We start from the raw sequence: 20,877 nt of genomic DNA, 5'->3' as shown, positions 1-20,877 counted from the left end.
TTTAAATAAAATTAACGACTTTAACGTGTACACATAGAATGCATTTATATAAATATAAAATATCACTTTTTTTAAAAGATAAAATAAAATCTTCATATGGTGTTGAACTTTTTGACTCATTGGCATCCCTAATCACAATTCACAATTCATGACTCGCAGAGTGGCAGGCAGGCCAATCTTACACGTTACCGAAATCTGGAGTTGGGATCTCCTCCCAACGAAGAAAAGTAGAAAACTGCCTCAATTGACTGCCAATATGATCTACCCAATTGGGATCCATCAGATGTGCGTGAATAGATCATGTTGAAACACTTTTTCGAAAATGAGATTCAGTCCTCACACCATCCTCACAATAATCATAACCATGTATGTTAAATAGTTTCCTATTTATTTATTTTTTAACTTTGGATCATTTGTTCATGCCCACATATATTCACAACACACTACCTCATGAATTGGGAACATCTCCTCCTGCATAATATTAGGAGGATGAGATATTCTCTATGTGACTGATATTACGTGGATAGTCAATCAAATGTTATTTATCAAAATTCATGGATATGTTTTAATTGATCAAAATTCTTCCCATATCATATCTTTTTGGCATGATAGATTTTCCTTGATCACTTGATGTGATCACATCTTTTTCATAAATGATACACAAAGTGATGTGTGCTTTTAGTTTAGTTTAGGTTAGGCCACTGATTTTTCTATGTTTCGTTATGGGTCCTCACTTCAACATACTGCGGCGTGTCCTCTTTATCAAAACAGGGAGTATGTCCAAATTACCAACCTTCAACAATTTCGCCAATCCCTTTTTCATATATAACTTCTCAACATCCATATCCGTTTAAATCAAAAGAAGATTCCACTGACATCGTTAGATTTGACTTCACTTTATTGAAGACACTTGAGATATTCAAGAGCTCGTTTTAAAATTGGGGATTCAACCAACCCAGACCCTTCATTACTCTTTTTCTATGCTTTTTTTCCAGCCCTTCCTAAATAAAGCAATCAACCCGGATCATTATGTACACACACATATATCAGAGCAACACTGCGAATCTGATCGTTGTGGCTGAATGATCAAGAAATCATCTTTCGGGCGATAAATTGATTTGGGGCCCATAAGGCCATAAAGGCTTTTCACCACGTTCCTCTCATTTTTTGAACCAAAGATCCTTGCACTTGGTCAGATCAAACCTCTTTTATTAAAATATTGATACGGTCTTGTCTTGCGTCCAACAGTACTCATGGTAAACACCCACCATTAGAATCCACTATCCATCCATGCATCGTCTCAATGCCGGCCGGACGGTAGAATGAACCGAAGAAAGAACAAAACAACATGAAGAAAAGAAAAGAGATTCTGATTACTATGATACAAACTATTACCAAAGACAGTACAAGTAATTCACAATAGAAAGAATCTGAAATATTTATTGCTACTTCAGTCTTTCTAAGATTATTTATGAATTTGACGGAAGCGATATCACGTTCATGGTTAAGACTATTTAAGAATCCCCAGAGGAGGGCTTCATTTCTTTCTGTATGGCCTCTACCAACTTATCATAAGCTTCTCCCCATGCGTTCTTCATCTCCGGCGACCACATCTCTGGAACTGCATCTTTTATTGTTTCCAACAGCGCGAACTTCACCACCTACAGAACCATTTTTTATAAGTTTATATCATCTACAGGTCTGGTTAATTTGTGTGTGATGAAATGCCAAGACCTCTGGCTGAGGAGTGTGAGATCAGCAGCGATTGATTAGGGAAGAATGCAAATGGGGTTTCGAAATCTTACATCGAAATGTTCAGGGACGACACCATATTTGAAGTGAACAGCACCCAGCTCCTTCAGACTTGAATCTTTCACTGTAACCTTGCCGGCCTTCCGGAGTTGCACCGCCGACTCACAAGTCTAACAAACAGAAGGGAGAACACGATCAGAAGAAAATTTTGTTTTGGATTATTTGTGAAGAGTGAAGACCAAACTTGATTCATTAGACTTGGGATCCACTTATTGTCAGGCCTATGTTTTCAGCCCATCATCCTAGCAGTTAACATAATAGGGCCCATTGGGCCTTTATTCATACGGACCCATTGCCTCTCCAATTTTAATCTTTTATCTATGGCTATTGGCTATCGGATTGGCTCTTATGTGTAAGAATAAAGGATTGTAATGAACACAGCGAGCTTATGCAGCCCTTGGAAGTTGGAATATTCCCCCTACAGACATGGTGGGACCCAGGATGAATAGCATTTCACCTCACATCTGTCCTAAAAGTGGCAAGAGATTGCAAATCTGCGCCCCACAACGTCCCACAGTATATTCGAACAGATGATATCATCATCGGGAGATGCTCCCTATGCACGGCGGGGATGTGCTGTGGGGCGCAACCCCTGTATCTTAGCTACAGGCTAAGAGGCCGAGGACAAAGAATTCACATTTGTGCCTCACTGAGGGCGCCCCACAGCACATCCCGTCCGTCAATTGGGAGCATCTACCAATGGCAAGTACGGAAGATGTTCCCACTGCACGGTTGCGATGTATTGTGGGGCACTGACCCAACCTGAAATTGACGGAGTGAAGTGACCCGCCACGTTGCCATTCCTACCGACTCAACTCAACTCTCCAACCAAGAACCATTACCACAAGCCAAAACCATAAAGGCAAAAAAGATAAAAATAGAAGGGGCAAAAGAATGAAACAGACCATGACGAACACGGTCTTGGCGTGTGGTTTGAGCTTTTGATTCTGTTCGAGGGAAACATCGGAGTCTCTCAAGAATGAAAACAGCTTCTGTGCCGACGGTGCGATCTCGAAGACCCTGCAACAGTCCAATATATCTGTAATTTCTCTCTCTCTTTCTCTCTTTGAATTACTTATTTTCTACTTTCTATAGATAGATATAGATAGATGCAGATATACCTTAAGAAGAATTTCATACCCAACTCTCCGGCATCCTTTTTCATTGCATTCCATGATTTCACTACAAGAGCTTCTTGCTCTTCAGTGAAAGCTTTTACACTCAACCTCCCACTTCTCTCCACACCTTGACCCACCATACAATTCAAATTGTTATCAACATAAGTTTCCATTTTGATTTAGATCGATTGTTTCTTTAACAAAATCCAAACGATGCATCAACTAATTAATGCACATAGAATAACAGACAGAGAGAGAGAGAGAGAATATACTGTTTATTATTAGACTGGTAGTGGTAGAAACGAGGGCGTTCCTCGATCCATCCCTCTTGGCCCACGAAAGCTCTTCGGAATGGCGTGACCTGGATCTCGAAGCCTGTCCTTGCTGGGCGCAAATTGTCGATAGTTTCGCTGCAACATCGCATGTACGGGTTCCTGCGATCAGATTAAAGTAGTTCATTAACCGAACAAGGTGAAGGATGGAGAAGCAGAGGAGAGGATAGATTGCCAGAGACAGAGATATACATACTCACCTCTTGAGAGGAGAAGTGTAGCTTTTGAAGCAAGGATGTTGCTCAACAAATGCATTTCTCTTCTTTGGTGTTTATCTTCAGGTCAGGTCTGGTATAAAATACAAGGAGGTACTTGGAATCAAAGGAGTAGGCATTAGATATTTTTATATAGGGAAAGAAAAGGAACGTGCGCCGGTGCGCGAGTGGAGAGTGGAGACTGGACAGAGAGCTACAACCTTTCGGGAAAGCGAAGGGTGGGTTTGGATTTGTTTATTGATTTCCGAATCCAGCTACAACCTTCGGGAAAGCGAAGGGTGGGTTTGAGTTTGTTTATTGATTTCCGAATCCTCATCAGTCGCAATACGATTTAATCAATTATGGAGAAACCAGGGGCTGTCTGATGAGAATGGTTTTTCTTACAGACTAGAGAGAGTCTTGGACTCTTATCACGTGTAATGAAGCAATGTATGAAAAGCGAGGCTTGATTTATTACTATTGGACGACGGAGATGGAGTGGAGGCATCATATGATATAATGGAACAATTTTGGGTTCAGATGCATCATGCATTTACTCCTCTAAATTCTAAATCCTAGTCTAACGAAACGTTCACGAACCGGTTGAAGTTGAACGTGTCGGCTTCAATCTAGAACTTGGTCAACCGTACCTGGACTAAAATTTATTACCTGTACGCGAAGGATTAGGACGTCCCACTTGCCAAAGAAGGCATTTACAAGACCGGATCTGCTCCTCACAAGGGGGCGCCCCACAGCACAATTCCACATCTCCCGATAATAAGTATGGCAGATGATGAGATATCATCTGGAGATATTTCTAATACAAGGTGGGGATGTGCTGTGGGTATTGTGGGGTTCAGATGTAAACTCCCTTTTATGATAGGATGGACTCACATGTACCAAAATGGGAGGAATTCACATCTCTGCCGCACAGCATATTCCGACCAAGTATTAGAAACATCTCCAGATGATAGTATCAGTCCTGAATATGTTTTCAATACACGATAGGGATGTGATGGGCAGCTCCTTGTGGGGCGAAGATGTGATCTCAAACCGGAGTGAGGCTTGGGTAAACGAGTTGGGATCTCCTTAAAGAAACGTTCCAACACCTCCCATACCACACATCTTAAAATGAGCTGGGGCCCATCATGCATGAAATGTGGAGTTGCCGACTTGCCGTATCAGATCATATTGGGGAAGGTGTGAACTGTAGTCTGCCAGAAAAGAATTCTCATTATCTCCCCACAACGCGCCCCATATCACATCCAACTGTGTATAGAACTCAATACCAGAAAACAGAAAACAATAACAATCCTTAAAGCCTCTAACTGATGGACGGATTGGATTTAGTTTATGTCATGCCCTACCAGGTCCGCATGCACAAGTAATTAGAGAAGAACACAGTAAACTTCTCCTGATTCATGTATACATGTGTATCAGCCCAACCATGAGAAATCCGTGGGCTTAGCCAGCCTAGCCCAAGGTCTTGATTACTTTAGACGAACACTCACGTTTCTTTGCTAAATACTAATCAACTGTACCTCCGTGTGTCTTTCTGTGTAGCCCATAAAAAAATACTGAAGAGCCAGATTTGGAACTTTCACCCATCTGGAAATGTTCCAAATCTAAAAGCTCCACTATTTTGGAGATTTATAAAGTTAAGTAAACCCAAAGTACAACACTTAAAAGCTGGTAAGTTTTCTCAAAATACATTTTAAGATTTTGAAGTGTCAATTGGCTTGGTTCCGTTGATAAAGGTCTCTGGCTGCTGGTTGTAGCGGAGACTTGTCGAATCAGCCTTAACCAGGGCTGAGGAAAAATCCACAAGGTTATACACAGCAAAGGAAAATAATACACGCTATTGCTATTTTGCGAGGAACGCAGCAGGCTGCTCAGCTTTCCAAAAGCGATATCTTGATTTATTCGGATTCTTTGAAAGTGATCCAAGCGCTTCAATCGTAAGCTTCTCTTCCTGGATCTTGCCTATGGCTTTTGCTTATGACCAGGCAACAGCTATTACAGTTCAGTCATGTTTATAGAAAGTTCAATATCCCAGTTCATTTAGTGGCCCAGACAGCAAAGAAATCTCCACAGGACTTATTTTACTTCTTAAATTAACCCCAGGGGATACCTATGTACTTAACTATGTTGATATTTCTATTAGCTAATATAAGTTGCTTTATCTATCAAAAAAAAACAATCGACGACAAAGTATTCTTTGCTCTTTAAGATGCAATTTCAACCTCAGAACTAACAACCGACACAGACTTTACAAGAAATGATGCATCATACCATTTCAGCCGCAACCATAACTTACATCGGGTGTCTTAACAACAGTCCCAAATGGAATTTCAACCCTCTCTTTCACAAGGCACCGAGGTTCCCCAGCTTCCATCACGAAGAATTTCCCAGGTGGACACTTAATTGCGGTTCTTTTGTCATTGGAAGGCTTTTGAAGAATGCCAAGCACCTTAAACTGGGCATTCCTCCTGAGACTTGGCTCAAAACCAGCCAAGTTTAGCACAGATATCACACCAACGAGGGTAAGGGCCATTTTGGATGCCACGTTTAGGACAAGTCTCATCCTCTTCGGAGGGTCATTAGTAGGTCCTTGGTTATGATTTTTATCCAACTCACTCATACTCTTTTTTGCCTCAGGGATTGGATCACCACTCCGATAGAACTTACGAGCAAAAGAGAAGTGAGAGGAATAGCTATTGTCCAAAACTAAAGAATGTGGGGGCCGGCTTGGATATGGCGGAAGGAGGAGATCATCTTTCTGCTCAACCGTCTCGCTAGCAAAGGCAGAAGCCTCACGGATCACTTCCAAGTCCTCCCCTTTGTACTCCTCAAGTTTCTTGAGTAGTATCTTGCGGCTGTTGTCAATTTCAGCTAATGTTACTTCCCTTTCATACCGCTGCTGTTGTTGCAGAACCTAATCAAACAAGAAAGAATCATGATGAACCCTGAAGGGATAATTGAGAATAGTATATTTCTGTAGTCCAGTTTTGTGCTTCAAAGAAGTGAAGAAAATGAGGACCTTGACAACACATGATACTCAAAACAAGGTGTCAAGGACAAAGCAAATTGTCCATATCTTTACAATCAGTTCAAGTGTAATACAAGAAAATTATGTTAATAGACCTAAAAGACCGTATCATGAACAGTACAAGGAAAAGTTCAACTAGAAATGAGTAATGTCAAAGAATATCATAAATTTGATAAATTAGGCATAGCAAGAAACAGAAACAAGTTTGTGAGGGAAAAATCAAGACTGTATCCAATCATAATTCATCTCCGATAAAAAACCACTTCATTTCAATTAATTTAATTTTGATGTTTTTGTTCAGTCCATCAATTTCAATTCAATAAGCCAATCAGGCACATGCGAGCAAGGAGGTGGTTGAGACTCTTAAATTGATAAATGCCCTTATCAACCATACTATATTCTTAGATGCCATCGATTCTTGACAGTAAATTTTGAATTGCATATTCCATTTTGTCCTTAATATGGGCCTTAAGGCATGAATCACCATATAACAGAGGACTTTTATGTGCATGGTAGTCTGTATCTAAATGGAGTCCGGATCTGCTCCTCACACCGACCTCACAGCATGTTCCAGTCGCACATCAGGAACATCTCCCGTACTTGTATGTTATTATCCATGGGAGATGTTCTCAATTCATCTAAATGGTGAGGTCCACCCTGACTGCAACCATTCGGGATCTGCTGCTCACACTGCTCTGTATAATGGGCTACATAACCAATCAACAAGGGGTGTGGATCCCATGCATACAAAACACTAGTGTGTCCACTTGTGGTTGCTTATGCAGCCCATCATAGACAGCTGCGGAAACAGCAGATCCGGGCTCAACTACAACTTTTTTTTTTTGACTTTGGGTATTACGGTTTGTTGGTTTTTAGAATGCCCCAAGCTGTTGTGAGAAATTTGGAAAAGATTATGAGAGATTTTTTGTGGGAACCTGGGGAAGGGAAGAAAGATCATTTGGTACGTTAGGAGAAGGTGACAAAGCTAAAGGAAAAAGGGGGATTGGGAGTTGGGAAGTATTCATGGGCTGTCAAGTAATGGATGGGATGCTGGTTGTCTTCACAGAGTTAACTACTCCCTGGAAAGCTACCTATGACTATCTTCCTACATTCTTCAGTTGCATCAGGTATGACTTGGCTTCAGGTCAGAATATTAGGTTCTGAGAAGACATTTAGATTGGGGAGTCCCCTTTGATGGAGATCTTCCCCTCTCTTTATGCTCTTTCCAATCTCAAGGGTAGACATATGTCTGAGTTCATTTGCTGCCCCCCCCCCCCCTCCTAGTCTAAACTGGAATTTGGGCTTCACTAGGAATCTCAGAGTTTAAAATCCCCTTTGTGTCTGCCTTACTTTCTTTGCTAAATCCTGTGGTCCTTAGGGAAGGGGGTGTGGACCCTCAATTCAGTTGGGTCCTTCACTTGTAAGTCTTTTTTTAACTCCCATATATCTTCCTTACCCTCCCCTATTAAGGAAATTTGGTGCTCTTCCATCCCTCCTAGAGTTGGTGCTTTTTGTTGGGAAGTGTATTATGGCTGCATTAATACTGATAAACTTCAAAGGAAGAGGCCAAGCTTGTGTTTGACTCCCAACTGGTGCTGCTTATGCAAGCTTAACAATGAGACTGCAGTTCATCTCCTGTTGGTTTTATCTGGGACTGGTTCGCTTCGCTATTTGGTTGCAGTTGGCTTCCTCCTGTTAACTTGGGAGAGTTGTTTAGTGGCACTGGATCATGATTCATGACCTCATTGCACATGGCCGGGGCTCTCTACTGGCTCTTGCCGGTCCATGGGAGGCGCCTCTTATGTGCCAAAGGGGGACAACCATGATGTGGGGCGACTTGGCGCCGATGAGAAGGGACACCTGTATGCCAACAATGATAGGCACATTTGTGCCGATGATGATAGGCAACTGCTGGGCCGGAATACTCCCGTGTGCTATGGGCAACGGGTAGCTCATTCAGCTTGGACATGGGGCTGGCATAGTCAAGGGACATGCTTAGGCCAGGCCCACATGCCAAGCCTCCCTTCAATGTCGGTGGCACAGTGCCAGTCCATGCACTGTCCCCATGAGCATGTGTGCACCCATGAGGAACTCTGGTAGTCGTGCTAGCCATTAACCAAGGCCACCCCGCAAGGGAAGTTGGTCTAGGAGTGTCAAGATCAGGCACCCAAGGAGCCCCTCTCAAAAAGTACGCTAAGCTTTTGGTGGTCTACCAATAGGAAACATGACTTCTCCCAATAATCATACTGGCAAAATTTACAATAGTGCCACTCAACGTAAGCTCGCCAAGCATAGGCAAGGCTAAGCCTGTATCAGACCATGACACAAGGGCAGCAGTGATTTGGACAGTTCGGGAGGAAATAAACTCTAAAATTTTTGGAGAAAAGGAAAGAACCAAGGAGGCATTGATTGAGGTCACAACCCTAAGAGTTGCACAATGGGCCAGTACCTCAGTTCTTTTCTCAGATTTTAAAGTTGATGATTTCTTCAGATCTTGGGGGGCTATAGCTAACTCTTCTAGAAGAAAGATTGCAGCAGTGGATTGGTCACCTCCGCTTTGTGGCTGGTTGAAACTAAATTTTGATTGGAGTTGTGTGGGCAATCCAAGCCCCTCTGGAATTGGAGGGGTGATCAGGAATGAGGAAGGTAATATCTGTGCCTTATTTTCAGGTCCAGTTGAACAAAATGACGTGGCTACAGCATAATTTTTCGCAGCTGTCTTTGGTCTTGAGAAAGCCAAGGAGTTGGGTTCTGAAAGGCATCATTGAAGGAGATTCCAAAGTAGTGGTGGACTGGTTAAAGAAAGGTGAAGGAAATCTCTTGGCATCTAAGGAACGACCTAGGAGGTACAAATGGCTTTTCTAGGGACATGTCTATTCAAGTCCAATGGGTCAGAGGATCTGCCAACTGTTTGGCGGGTGGTCTTTCTAAGCAAGGAGTACAAAGACAGTCTATGTTTTGGGCACAGTTGTAATGCTCGGGGTTTAGACAGGGTGTCTACTTGTATCCTTCACAACTTCTTGTTGTACTTCATTATTTTTTCTTAATGAATTCATTTTCTGAGTTGCTGATATACAAGATTGAAGAATGTCGGTGTGGCTTTTCTTGTCAGGAGGCTGATGCGAACTGGGGTGGTCAGACAGGGTACACCCCTGGTCTCTGAGGGTTGTATCATTGGGCCCAGAAGGCAAGAACCATGGTCATCAGGGCGAGAGGGGCAATTTAGCCAGGCCAACTTCTCCTTCTTACATTCTTCACCCTTGCTATTTTCTCCCTATCTTTCTCTTTATCCCTTCTCCCTCCATCATCCCCGTCTTTGATCACAGAACTTAAATAAATACCGCGGTTACTTGTTCCGTATCTTTACTCAGATTCAAGACCTATTTCTCTCAGCCTGGCTTTCTTTCTTCTTGTGAGAAGATCGCATGTAAGATCCACCATCATGTTGCCCCCCAATATAATTACTGAATGCTCTATCATACCTTGTCAGGATGCTCTAAGTCTGACAAACCTGCTGTCAATTGTTCTCTACTACAGAAGCTTTGCTGACAGGTATGACAAATTCAATGTCAGGATGCTGATGCTCTAAGGCTGACACACCTCCTGCCAATTGTTCTCTACTACAGAAGCTTCGCTGACAGGTGTGACAAATTCGATGTCAGGATGCTCTAAAAGATGAAGTTCCCTCAACCTTTGATAAAATTATGCAGACTCCAAGAACTATCAGAACAAACTATCCACCAAACAACAACCTAATAGTCACCTTCCTCTAACACCCATGCCCCAAAGAATACAACAGCCAGCTAATGTAATAGTATAACAACCAAATTCAACATCAATTCCAAGCCCTCTGTCCTCCATCTAACCCAGAAACCCTCCGTCTCCAAATTGGAATCCAAAAGGTTCCAGTTTTCATGGTCATAACCCTTTCCAAATTGGAATCCAAAGGTTGAGAGATTTTATCAACACTCCCCTAGTGACCAATGATTTATAACCTGTAACAGTGGCTAAACCAGCCAATTTATCCATGTGGATCAATCCTATAAGTCAATGATCTAATGCCATCAGTTTCATTAATAAAAACAAAAGTTTTATAATTGGCTCTTTACAAGTCCAAAATGATCATGAATTAGGATTGTGAATTTATAGGATTCACAAGTTAACCATTAATCAATGATAAGTAGCAAGAAGACCAGTTTAACGAATTGCACAAGTGGTCATTAAAGATCTAACAACTGTAATATTTTCAAAATAATAAAAGGATAAAAGGAAAAAGAACAAACTTGAAGAGATCAAGAAGATCATTTCAGGATTTCAAAATGAACTAAACAGAAACACTTTTAATTGAGAAGTGTACAATCCTTACCACTGGTGAAAGATCTAACTAGGGTACCAAGGCAAAGTAGTTGAAAATTTCATCATCTGCAACCAAATCTTTGAATCGACGATAAAATAGAACAAAGGAAAAAAAATGTTCCTGTTTAATTGATTTCAAAATCCTGAAATGGTCTACAATCCAGTGAATCATGATTGTGGATGAAGGCAATAGATATCCTATTCCCTGAACAACTTTGGAAAAGACAAGTTTTAAGACTACGAAAGTTCCCAATGTACAAGTAGTCCCCATGTATTTTACCACCAATATGCTAAAAGCCCTAGGACTGTTGAAGTTTTCCAAGCCAAGCCATTTAATCTTTAGGGTCATAATATATCAGATATCACCATGTTCCACAGCCAAACATCTCAATGGCTCTTACATGGTGACAAATAGCCCTTTCTCAGTGGCTCTTACTCTCTTACCAAAAAAATAGGAAAAAGAAAGTTGCTCTTACTCCAGTGGTAGTTAACCCTTTCCTTTGGCAGCTTTACTCTGCTACAGATAGTTGTTTCTGTGGTTGAAACCCAAGATGTGTTACACACACAACCAATACACAAAAAACATACAGATTGTTGGAATGTGTCAAGCAAGCTGTTTAATTTTTATTACCATAACAGAATTTTTTTGGCAATTCATTTGCTCCTTGTAGAATATGGCTTAGCTGAGACGCTCGCAAGGGATGAAGGGAAAGGTGGGAACTGGAAAGGTCACCTTTAGAATGGAGTCTCCATTCCAAGGGATTCTTACTTAAACTCTGTTCCCGTGCCAGGCTGGCATGGCACGGCCCGCGGGCAGCCCGCGCAAAGTGTGGGCCATGACATGCTGGCCCACGGGCTGTGCCGCCCTCCCTAGTGAAAAATTTGGGGGTCAGCCCGGCACAGCCCACGACCCAGGCCCGTGCGGACCTGTGTCGTGCCACATGCCAGGCTGGCCCATGGGCCGAGCCTTGGGCCAAGTTTGGCAGTGCATCAAGCCATAGCTATTTATTTAAAAAAATGACAAAAAACTTAAAATTTTAATTTTATATAAATTTTGTGTATACAATTGCTTATATATACAATAATTAAATAAATTAGTATAATAAAATTAAAAAATTATTTATTTTATTAATATATTATATAAATAATATATGGGCCATGCCGGCCGGCATGGTCGTGCCGGACCTGGCACGGCTCGTGGACCATCGTGCCAGGCCGGTCCAAGTTCGTGCCTATTTACACCTCTAACTCCAATCTTCTTGGATGTAGGAGCCCATATTTCTCATGATTATCAATAAAAACCTTTTTGATCATTGTTCATAGTTTTCAAGGCGCCAAGGCGAGGCTAGGCGAAGTGGGGCGCCTTGCCGCCTAGTCACCTAGGTAATGGATTTTTTTAAGTAAATAAGAAAGGAAAGAAAATTCAAAAAATATAGGGGCTGAACCCTTATTTCTGTTATAGGAAAGGAAGAAAAGAAGAAGTGGAAGAAGGAAATATGTTGATTAAACACCACTTTAAGTTTTTCCTTACTTATTGGTTCAGGTTTTGAAGTCTTTGATGGTTCAATACAGCATTTAGCAATGTTTGTGTTGATTAAACCCTAACAAACAAGAAAATAATAAAAAGAAATTAGTATATAAACACATAAAATGATTATTTTAGTTTAATAATGTCTATTTTATAATTATAACCTCAAAAAATTAAGAATATAAAAGTTTTTTTTATAAAACACTGTAGAAAACTGCTTGGCAATTAGGTGAGGTAAGCCCCCAAGGGCGCCTTGTCGCCTAGGCATCACCTTGACATCTATGTCATTGTTAGAGATAAAAAATGAAAAAAGAAATAATATCCATACCAAGAGGTAGCACTGAGAATTTCAAATTTTCAAAAGGTGGATTTTTCATCCCAATAGACTCAACCACAACTAGGACAGAATTTCAAAAGGCAGGCTGCACTGAGAATTCGAAGCTGGAATTGCATGTAGAGTAAACATCAGCACATTACATGTCTACCAATTGTACAATCCTAATTTATCACTCAAATTACAAACCATCATAGATGTCAATAAATACCTTTGGCTACCTACTGTAGTACCAATGGAACCGGGTGAAAGAAACCAACCCTTGGAAAGGTATAACCTCCATTTATAATAGCTTTATTCTTTTATTAGGTATAAAGTGGGAAATGGAAATAGGATAAAATTTTGGACTGACATTTGGTAGGGTCATTCTACTTTGGCTGCCTGTTTCCTTCAGTTATTTGGCCTCTCCCTGAACCAAAATTCCAACATCTCCTCCTGCCTCCTTCCCTCCCCCTCTGAAATCAACTGGAACCTGAACCTTATAAGATCCCTAAGGGATGTAGAAGTCAGGTTGCTGACTTCTTCATACCTTTAGGGAGGTTTACATTTCCCCTAACTTTACTGATAGCCGCATTTGGAAACTTCACCCTGCCGGAAAGTTTTCAACCAAGTCTTTTTTTGAGGTTCTGATTGCAGAAGTGCATAGCACCCCTTTCCCTTCTAAGAAGATTTGTTGCCCCCACATTCCTCTTTGTTCCAGAAGCTTATTTGAAGAGGCATTTTATGCCTCAGTGTTATCTGTTGATCACTACCTCTCCATTGTCAAGAAACGAGGAAAAATTGGCAACATTTTCTTAACCTTATAGATGACCGCTGGATTACTCCTGTCCTGAATACATTAAGGATTTCCTGCAAATTATTGTTCATGCAGTGATGTGGGATGTTTGGGAAGAAAGAAACAACCGCATTTTTGAGAATAAGTCTAGATCTTGGGAAGAATTGATCTCCCCATACCTTGGTTCCTTTCTGTGGGTCACTAACTCAGAGCTCTTCAAAGGTATATCCATAAGTGACCTTCACAAGAATGTGGTCAACTTCCTATTCTCCTACCCAAGGCCTTGGGCCACCTCCTGAGGCACAGTCTCTACAAAGGAAGGAGTGAAGACTCTAAACTTCAATTAGTATCATAGGAAACCTGGATGAAACTCTACCAAGGCAGAGGTTATGGATGTTTTCACTGATATCCACATAGCTAGAGATCTTAGCATCTTGAATTTAACCATCAAATGAGACTCTGCAAATACCATCAAGTGGCTAAGAGAGGAGGGGCCAAGTGGGTCCTCGGAGACTAGCTCACTACCTGATTGAAGCAAGAGACATTCTGAACTCGATGGATGTAAACTTATGCTGGATTCCTAGGGAACTAAATGAAGTAGCACTGTAGCAGATGGCCTAACTAAGTCTGGTGCACACTTGGATTATCTGTATAGTGACAGATCTCTGCTTATGTAGGCATGTATGGCCTTCTTGCTTTTTGCTTTGTTGATGCACATCTTCTCATGTACTTCCCCTTTTTATTGAATGAAAGCTACCTTTTCTCGGGAAAAAAGGCCTTAACCTACAATAATACTGTTACATGCCTGAAAAAGAGAATTAGTGATAGGTCATTGGAACAGTGATTTTGGGCAACTGGTGTGAGAGGGAAGTCAGATGAAATCACTTTCTTCTTCCCTTTCACCTATTCTGATGCATAAGAAAGAGAAAATTGAATAGATGGGTTAGCTTAAGGATACCCACTGCCTCCAAACTCTAATAACAGTCCAAATTAGAGAGAAGATCCAAAGTTCTTTTTTTTTTTGAGAGAAAAGGTAAAGTATTTCATTAAAAATAAGACTGAAAGAGAACAGCCTTGCCCACTGAGGCACTGAGCAAGACAAGCGCTTTGTACATCTCAAAAAAAAACAAAATATAAACATACAAAAAGATTATTATGCTCCAAAAAAGAATTGTAAGGACAATTCTTGAACAGTTTGTGAGTCGCCACCCAGGAAATATAACCTTCCCCAAATAGTCTCATATTTCTTTCCGACCAGATTGACCACACCACCACCGCTTGCAACACCTTGCATACAATCTTACCTCTCCTCGCAGACCCCTCAGACCCCAGCCCCGTAACAGATCCAATACATTCCTTGGGAGGCACGACTGAACTCCAAAACTCTCTAGCATTTTCATCCAAATTACCCAACTGATTCTGCAGTGCAGAAAGAGATGCTCCAACATTTCAGAATTGTTACCACATAGGACTCATCTGCTTGGTTCTACTACCGAACCTCTCTTTGACAAATTGTCAACTGTTAAGCACCTCCCTAAAGCTGTCACCCATAGACAAAAGGAGAATTTTAAAGGAACCACCGTCCTCCATACCAAGTCTTCAGGGAATTATCTTCCCCCTCCCTGCAAAGGCTGCTGTAAAAAGATTTGACTGAAAACCTACCTGATTTCTTCATTAACTCCAAGGACAGCTTAAGTACATGAGCTAGGATTTACAATGCTCCATTGATAACTAATGGAGAAGTGGGCAAACTGATTTCTTGGATATCTGTATCTGAGGAAGTCTGAATTTGTCTTCTTTTTATTGTTCTGATTTCTGGTGGAAAGTGTAACTGCTGTGGTCTTCAGGCTGCCCTTCTGGGTCTGATCCCAGCTTGTTTGTTTTTTAGTAGAATAAAATTACTTTACCTTTTCCATAAAAAAAAAAGATAACTAATGGAGAAGTTCTCTCCTTATTTTAAGACTCTAACCAACTCTATCTTAACAAATTACCAACATTACTTGACTACTTCAACAACCCTCATCCATGCAGTGTGCTCATATTTTCATGTAATCAACTTAATGCGCCACTCCCTACTCATAATGTGCCCAACCACTACCGTAAGACTCTCAATCCCTATAACTTGTTCATGTTATGATTCCACATTACAAGGAAACTCCCTAATTATCTTGACTTCATCGACCACTAACGCCCCACTTATTAGGACACATAACATTCCACCCCCCTTAAAATTGGCTTTACCCTAAGGTCAAAACCTCCAAGATCCCAAATGAAAAGGATGATTACAATAAAGGATAAATAAAACCCTAAAAACTGAATTCTATAATAAATAAAGGGTGGAATTTGAATTTGATGTAGAGTTTCTCCTTGATATGAATTTTCTTCCTATTTTTCATCTTTGGTACCATCCCCACCATATGTTTCTGCATTGACTGTCAATTTGATGCTGTCTCCCGATCTTTCTTCACTGACTTATTTTTCTTTGTCCATGCAGTATGCCTTATTGATCACCGCATTGTTGTCTTCTTTTTCTTGTGGGGTGCTTTGGGATCTAACAAAATCGACTAGATTTCTTTGCAGTTTTTGGATCTGGATACAACCACAATAGTTTACTTAATATTCTTCATAATCTTGGCAAAATCTCATTGAAGCTTGCACATCATTTCATTGAGATCTCTTCAAAGTTCCTCCATTAGGTGCCTTAGAATTCCCCCTTTCATGGCCCCAGCTGGGGACCTGTGGGTCATGGGCCCACTTAGTTAATCTCCATTAGACCTGCAAGGCAAATAAGACGCCTCACCTATCTCCTGTTCCATCATTTTTTCCTGCCCAACCACAAAAGAACCAACTTCACTCTCCAATTGTACAATGCATCGTTCAAAGCTGGGATCCATCCCTTCTCTAATACCATTTGTTACTTGCCTGAGAGAGAGACCAAGTAACAGGTCATTGGAGCAGCAATGTTTGGGCAACTGATGTGAAAAGGGAAATCAGATAAAATCACTTTATTCTTCCCTTTCACCGATTTTGGCACATAAGCAAAGAGAAATTTGAACAGTTGGATGAGTTTGAGGATACCCACCACCCCCAAACTCTGACAAGAGTCCAAATTAGAGAAATAAACTGAAGTTCTTCATTAACTCTAAGAACATCTTAAATACATGAGATAGGATTTACATCACTCAAATAATAACTAATGGAGAAATTCTCTCCTTGTTTTAAGACTTTAACCAACTCTATCTTACCAAAACACCACGCTACTTGACCAATTCAACAACCATCAGCCATGCAACATTCTCGTAGTTCCATGTAAACAATTTAATGTATCACTTAACTCATAATGGATCCAATCAATATCGTAAGATTCTCAACCCATATAACTTATTCATTTTATGATTCTACGTTACAAGGAAGCTCCCTAATTACCCAACCCCATGGACTCACTAATGGCCCACTCATTAGGACAAGTAACAGTTACTGTGAAGCTGGGCCTCAACCTGGCCTGGCTGGCTACAAGTTGTAGACAGCCCAATCATGCTAACATAGTGTTGTCGAGTTTGATAATAACATTGGGGATTAGGAAATCTCCCACAGACATTCTTTACTCATTTAATTCAATAAGTGGCACTACTTATCAAAAAATAAATAAAAAAGTGGCACTGGGCGGGCAAAACTCCACCACTAGAATGACCAAACATCCTATATAAGGCATCCAAAACAAGAAACCTGAAGTGAACTTTCTAACTGTGCAGCTATGTTATATATATGCAAGTCCCAAATGTGGGAGGTTCATTTTTATAATAAGATGAATAAAAATATTATTAATAAGAAAGGAGTTTATTATTCCGTTTTTATAAGCTATAAGTATATCGTATATTGTATTAAAGGAGGGACAGGTTACCTCAAAAAAGTAATTACAAGGCCAAGAATGCCAATATACAAGGAACGTAGAGCGCTGAACGGCTGAAGTTTTGTTCCTATTTTATTTCTAGGACAACTTACTTGCGAGGGACCATCATGATCAGGGTTCAAATCCTCTTACTTGTAGTTTTTATAGCTAGCTTAAGGCTTTAAGGCGTATTTAATGACATACTTTAAATTTGAATTTGAATATTAATTAAATATGTTAAATGTAGCATTAAATATAGGAGAGAGAAAGTAATTATTGGAGCTATTAGAGAGAGAGGGAGTAAATATAGGGTTTATAGAGAGTACTTATAGGAGTTATTAGAGAGAGGAGTGGTATTATATAATATCAAAATCTGAATGTATCAGCCAATACATACATAGTATCAGTCCGTATCAGGCCTGTATTGGCTGATACAGACCCAATACAGGCCCCACCTGTATCAGTCAGATACAGACGAAAAGAATCAAACCTTTGGTTTCATAGTGTTCCAACTTCCACATATCGTACCCCCACCGGAATGGTACATATTAGTGAAAGAGGCTCTATCAAGGCAATGATCATGGCACTTTTACAAGGTTCAGGAGTGGACTTCTCCCTGAATCTAGATAGGTTAAAGACAAAAAGAGATTCTAAAATATATGTCATTACATTCCAAACAAAGAGATTTTGCATAGTGCAAATAGCTTACTTGATTTATGATAGGGCTATTTCTTTTTGGTTTTTTAGCCCTTTTGTACATCATCTCATGTACACCCTCCCTTTTGGTTTGAATGAAAGTTTCCCCATCTCAGAATAAGAAAGAAAGATGGGCCAGGACATTTTCAGAACTTCAGTAGAGATGCAAAGCCACAAATCATTGACATCTAAAATGAAGCTCATCCAAATTGATTTTGACATCAGCTAATTCCTTAGCTAGGCTATTGACTAAGGGACTTGGGATGCCATCACTCTTTCAGAAGAATAGATCTTTGTATCGTTCTACTGTATTATACAATGTTTATATTAGCTGCATCAGATGTTTTGTGCTAGTCCTTTCCATTTGTATGGAGTGCAGGAGCTGCACTCTTTTATTTCACCATCATCAGTAAATTCCTTTGATTATATTATATTGGATGGAAATGGCTATTAGCATGCACATTGCTATCATAGATTTTGAGAAATGAAGAGTCATATCCCTGTTTCCTCCATACTTGTTTATATCTTGGCATCTTAGTCTGTGGCAACCAAATTACTACAACAGTTTAGTTTATTGAGTCCCATCTCAACTTCAACATGTAATTCTGCATTGTTAAGAAACCAAGACTTTTGCTGCTTTCTTAAGCATTACAAAGTGTTATCAGAATATAGCTAAAGAAAAATACATTTGCCTTTATGGAAGGTTGTCCAAGTCATTTCTAGTGGAAAATTATGTCATCGAATTTGAAGTTGAACTATAAGTTGACAAATTATATACAATTGTCATTATCAAGATACTTCAAATGGTAATTCTTACCAGACTTTGAGGTTTCATTTAACCTGGCTCTTTTGGGAAAAGAACATTGACAGGACTAGAACATTCATCAAAAAAACATTGACAGGATTAGAAAAGAATAAAGTAAAACGTGGCAGACTTGCCAAATACGCAAAATGAAATACCAAGAATATGAATAAGGTATAAATTTCTTTAATTCTGTATCTTATCGGAAAAAAAGGTGAATATTTCGGGTTGCTCGTCCGCATGCCTTCCACAAGTTATCCGTTTCAGCTACTAAACTCAGCAGACACTTGAATATCACAAATCATGACCAGGTGGGTGGTTTGAGAAAAGGTAAATACTAACAGAAACCCTAACTTAAAGAAACGGAAGTAGAGAAAAGTCTTAAACGTTTCACAGAACAACCACGGAAGCCCAAGTATGCAACGAAAGTTCCTCGAATTGTTACCACATCAAAGATAGGAAAATAGAAAAACAGGGAGCAAAATGACGTAGAATGCCAAAAAGGGACTGACCTGCAAGGAAGCGAGCTGCTCCTCGAGCGACTCAAGAGCGTCGCGAATATTCAAAAGACTCTCAGCTTCATCGTCAGCTTGACCGCCGTCGTCGAGAGAACAGAAACCGTTTTCTCCTAGGTAGTCTTTGTTCCGCGTCGTGGCATTGTTGATGTAGTTGTTAATCTTCGAACGAAGCTCAGAAGCTCGAGATAGAACTACGCCAATCTCGTCTCCGTCCATGTTCCTGTCTCCGTTGATTTACCTTCTGCTTCTACTTCTAAGATTTTAAAATAAATCTTCCATTTTATTTACCTTTATTTCCACTTCTACGGTTGACATTGAACTGGGACCTTACTCACGGAGAGGGAGAGGGAGAGAGAGAGAGAGAGAGAACTCAAGACGGCCAATCGACCAAAAACAACTAAAACCGCCAAAACATGCGCTGTGGAGGCCAACCGGGGTGGAGTCCAGAATGTGGGAAGTAGTCGACCCGGTTCGGAATCTTCCTAGGGAAATAAAATAACTAAAAATAATCAATATTTGTGGATGGAATAATAACTTGGCCACTGTGGGCTTGATTTGTTTTACACCGCTGGTCCCAAGCCCAACCATAAGGTTGACATTAAAACTTTTACAATTCTGATGACATGGATCTCTATTTATCTTTTTCATGGGCGCCTTCTTCATAAACAATGAAGTGTAACCTAATCCGATTATCTTTTTCATGGGGCATTCTTCATAAATGATGCAATGCAACCTAATCCAAGTGTAATGTTAAGTGGATAAGAGTGTGATAGGATGGTCCCTACTGAATTGTCACAGTAACTAACACCCAATTATAATGTCAAATAGGCAAAGATGCGTACAAATTTGTGGACAAGGTGGAACAAAGAAATCATTTGCATTCCTTATTTTAAGGTCTCATCTCCTTCTTTTCTGTTAAAGATTTGGTGTTCATAGGGGTATTTTAACTCTAAAAAGGCAGCCTTAGTTTAGTAACTTGGAATATATAAGCATTAGAAAGGTGCCAACCAATTGGTTGGTAAGGTCTCCCGGTCATAGAGGAGATTGGGATCAAATCCCGTGTGCACCTGGGTTGGAGGCCTCCCATTGTGTAGTCCTTAAAAAAAAAAGGAATATATAAGCATTAAACTATAGTTTTTTTAAGGCTTAAAACATATTTCATTCTTTCAAGAGATTGATACAAAGAGATGCCAAAAAGGCCAAATAAAGTTCAGAGACAATTTTTCAAGAATAACAAAATAAAGATATGGATGAAGGAGAATCGAAAGAACACTTCTGCAACCAAAGCAAGATAAATTAAATCACCGACAAAAGTGGATAAGTACATTTCCAAACCACCACAACCGGCAAGCATAACTGATATGAGAGGTTTCCAACAAAGATGATAACTAACAATAGAAGTTACAAAGCCAAACAGCCAGAATCAATAACTTCCAACCAATCCATAAAAGACGGCAAGGCTAAGAGTTATAAC

The 20,877-nt window shown here is 40.2% G+C and overlaps 2 protein-coding genes and 1 long non-coding RNA gene across 3 annotated transcripts; 1 reads left to right on the top strand and 2 right to left on the bottom strand.

The window, feature by feature from the left end:
- Nucleotides 1–1,349: 1,349 nt before the first annotated feature.
- HB1 (hemoglobin 1) lies at nt 1,350–4,516 on the bottom strand. The gene is made up of 6 exons (XM_088946371.1): nt 3,463–4,516; nt 3,203–3,364; nt 2,934–3,057; nt 2,718–2,832; nt 1,806–1,922; nt 1,350–1,661 (listed from the first exon to the last, which is right to left on the bottom strand). Exons 1-6 carry the CDS (start codon nt 3,515–3,517, stop codon nt 1,515–1,517), a joined length of 720 nt encoding a protein of 239 aa, XP_088802497.1. The 5' UTR covers nt 3,518–4,516; the 3' UTR covers nt 1,350–1,514.
- On the top strand, nt 2,717–6,606 carry LOC148851007 (uncharacterized). The gene is made up of 2 exons (XR_016099554.1): nt 2,717–2,853; nt 6,115–6,606. It is a non-coding gene; the product is annotated as an uncharacterized LOC148851007 (long non-coding RNA).
- LOC148851006 (plastid division protein PDV2-like) lies at nt 5,593–19,885 on the bottom strand. The gene is made up of 2 exons (XM_088946370.1): nt 19,398–19,885; nt 5,593–6,391 (listed from the first exon to the last, which is right to left on the bottom strand). The coding sequence occupies exons 1-2, from the start codon at nt 19,617–19,619 to the stop codon at nt 5,753–5,755; spliced, it is 861 nt and encodes a 286-aa protein (XP_088802496.1). The 5' UTR covers nt 19,620–19,885; the 3' UTR covers nt 5,593–5,752.
- Between the last annotated feature and the right edge of the window lie 992 nt (nt 19,886–20,877).

The sequence above is a fragment of the Nelumbo lutea genome, chromosome 5 (genome assembly GCF_056320005.1).
Source record: "Nelumbo lutea isolate HS-2025 chromosome 5, American lotus-T2T, whole genome shotgun sequence".
In the NCBI taxonomy this organism is placed as follows: Eukaryota; Viridiplantae; Streptophyta; class Magnoliopsida; order Proteales; family Nelumbonaceae; genus Nelumbo; species Nelumbo lutea.
The sequence above is the reverse complement of the archived record's forward strand: the minus strand, read 5'-3'. Positions and strand labels throughout refer to the sequence as shown.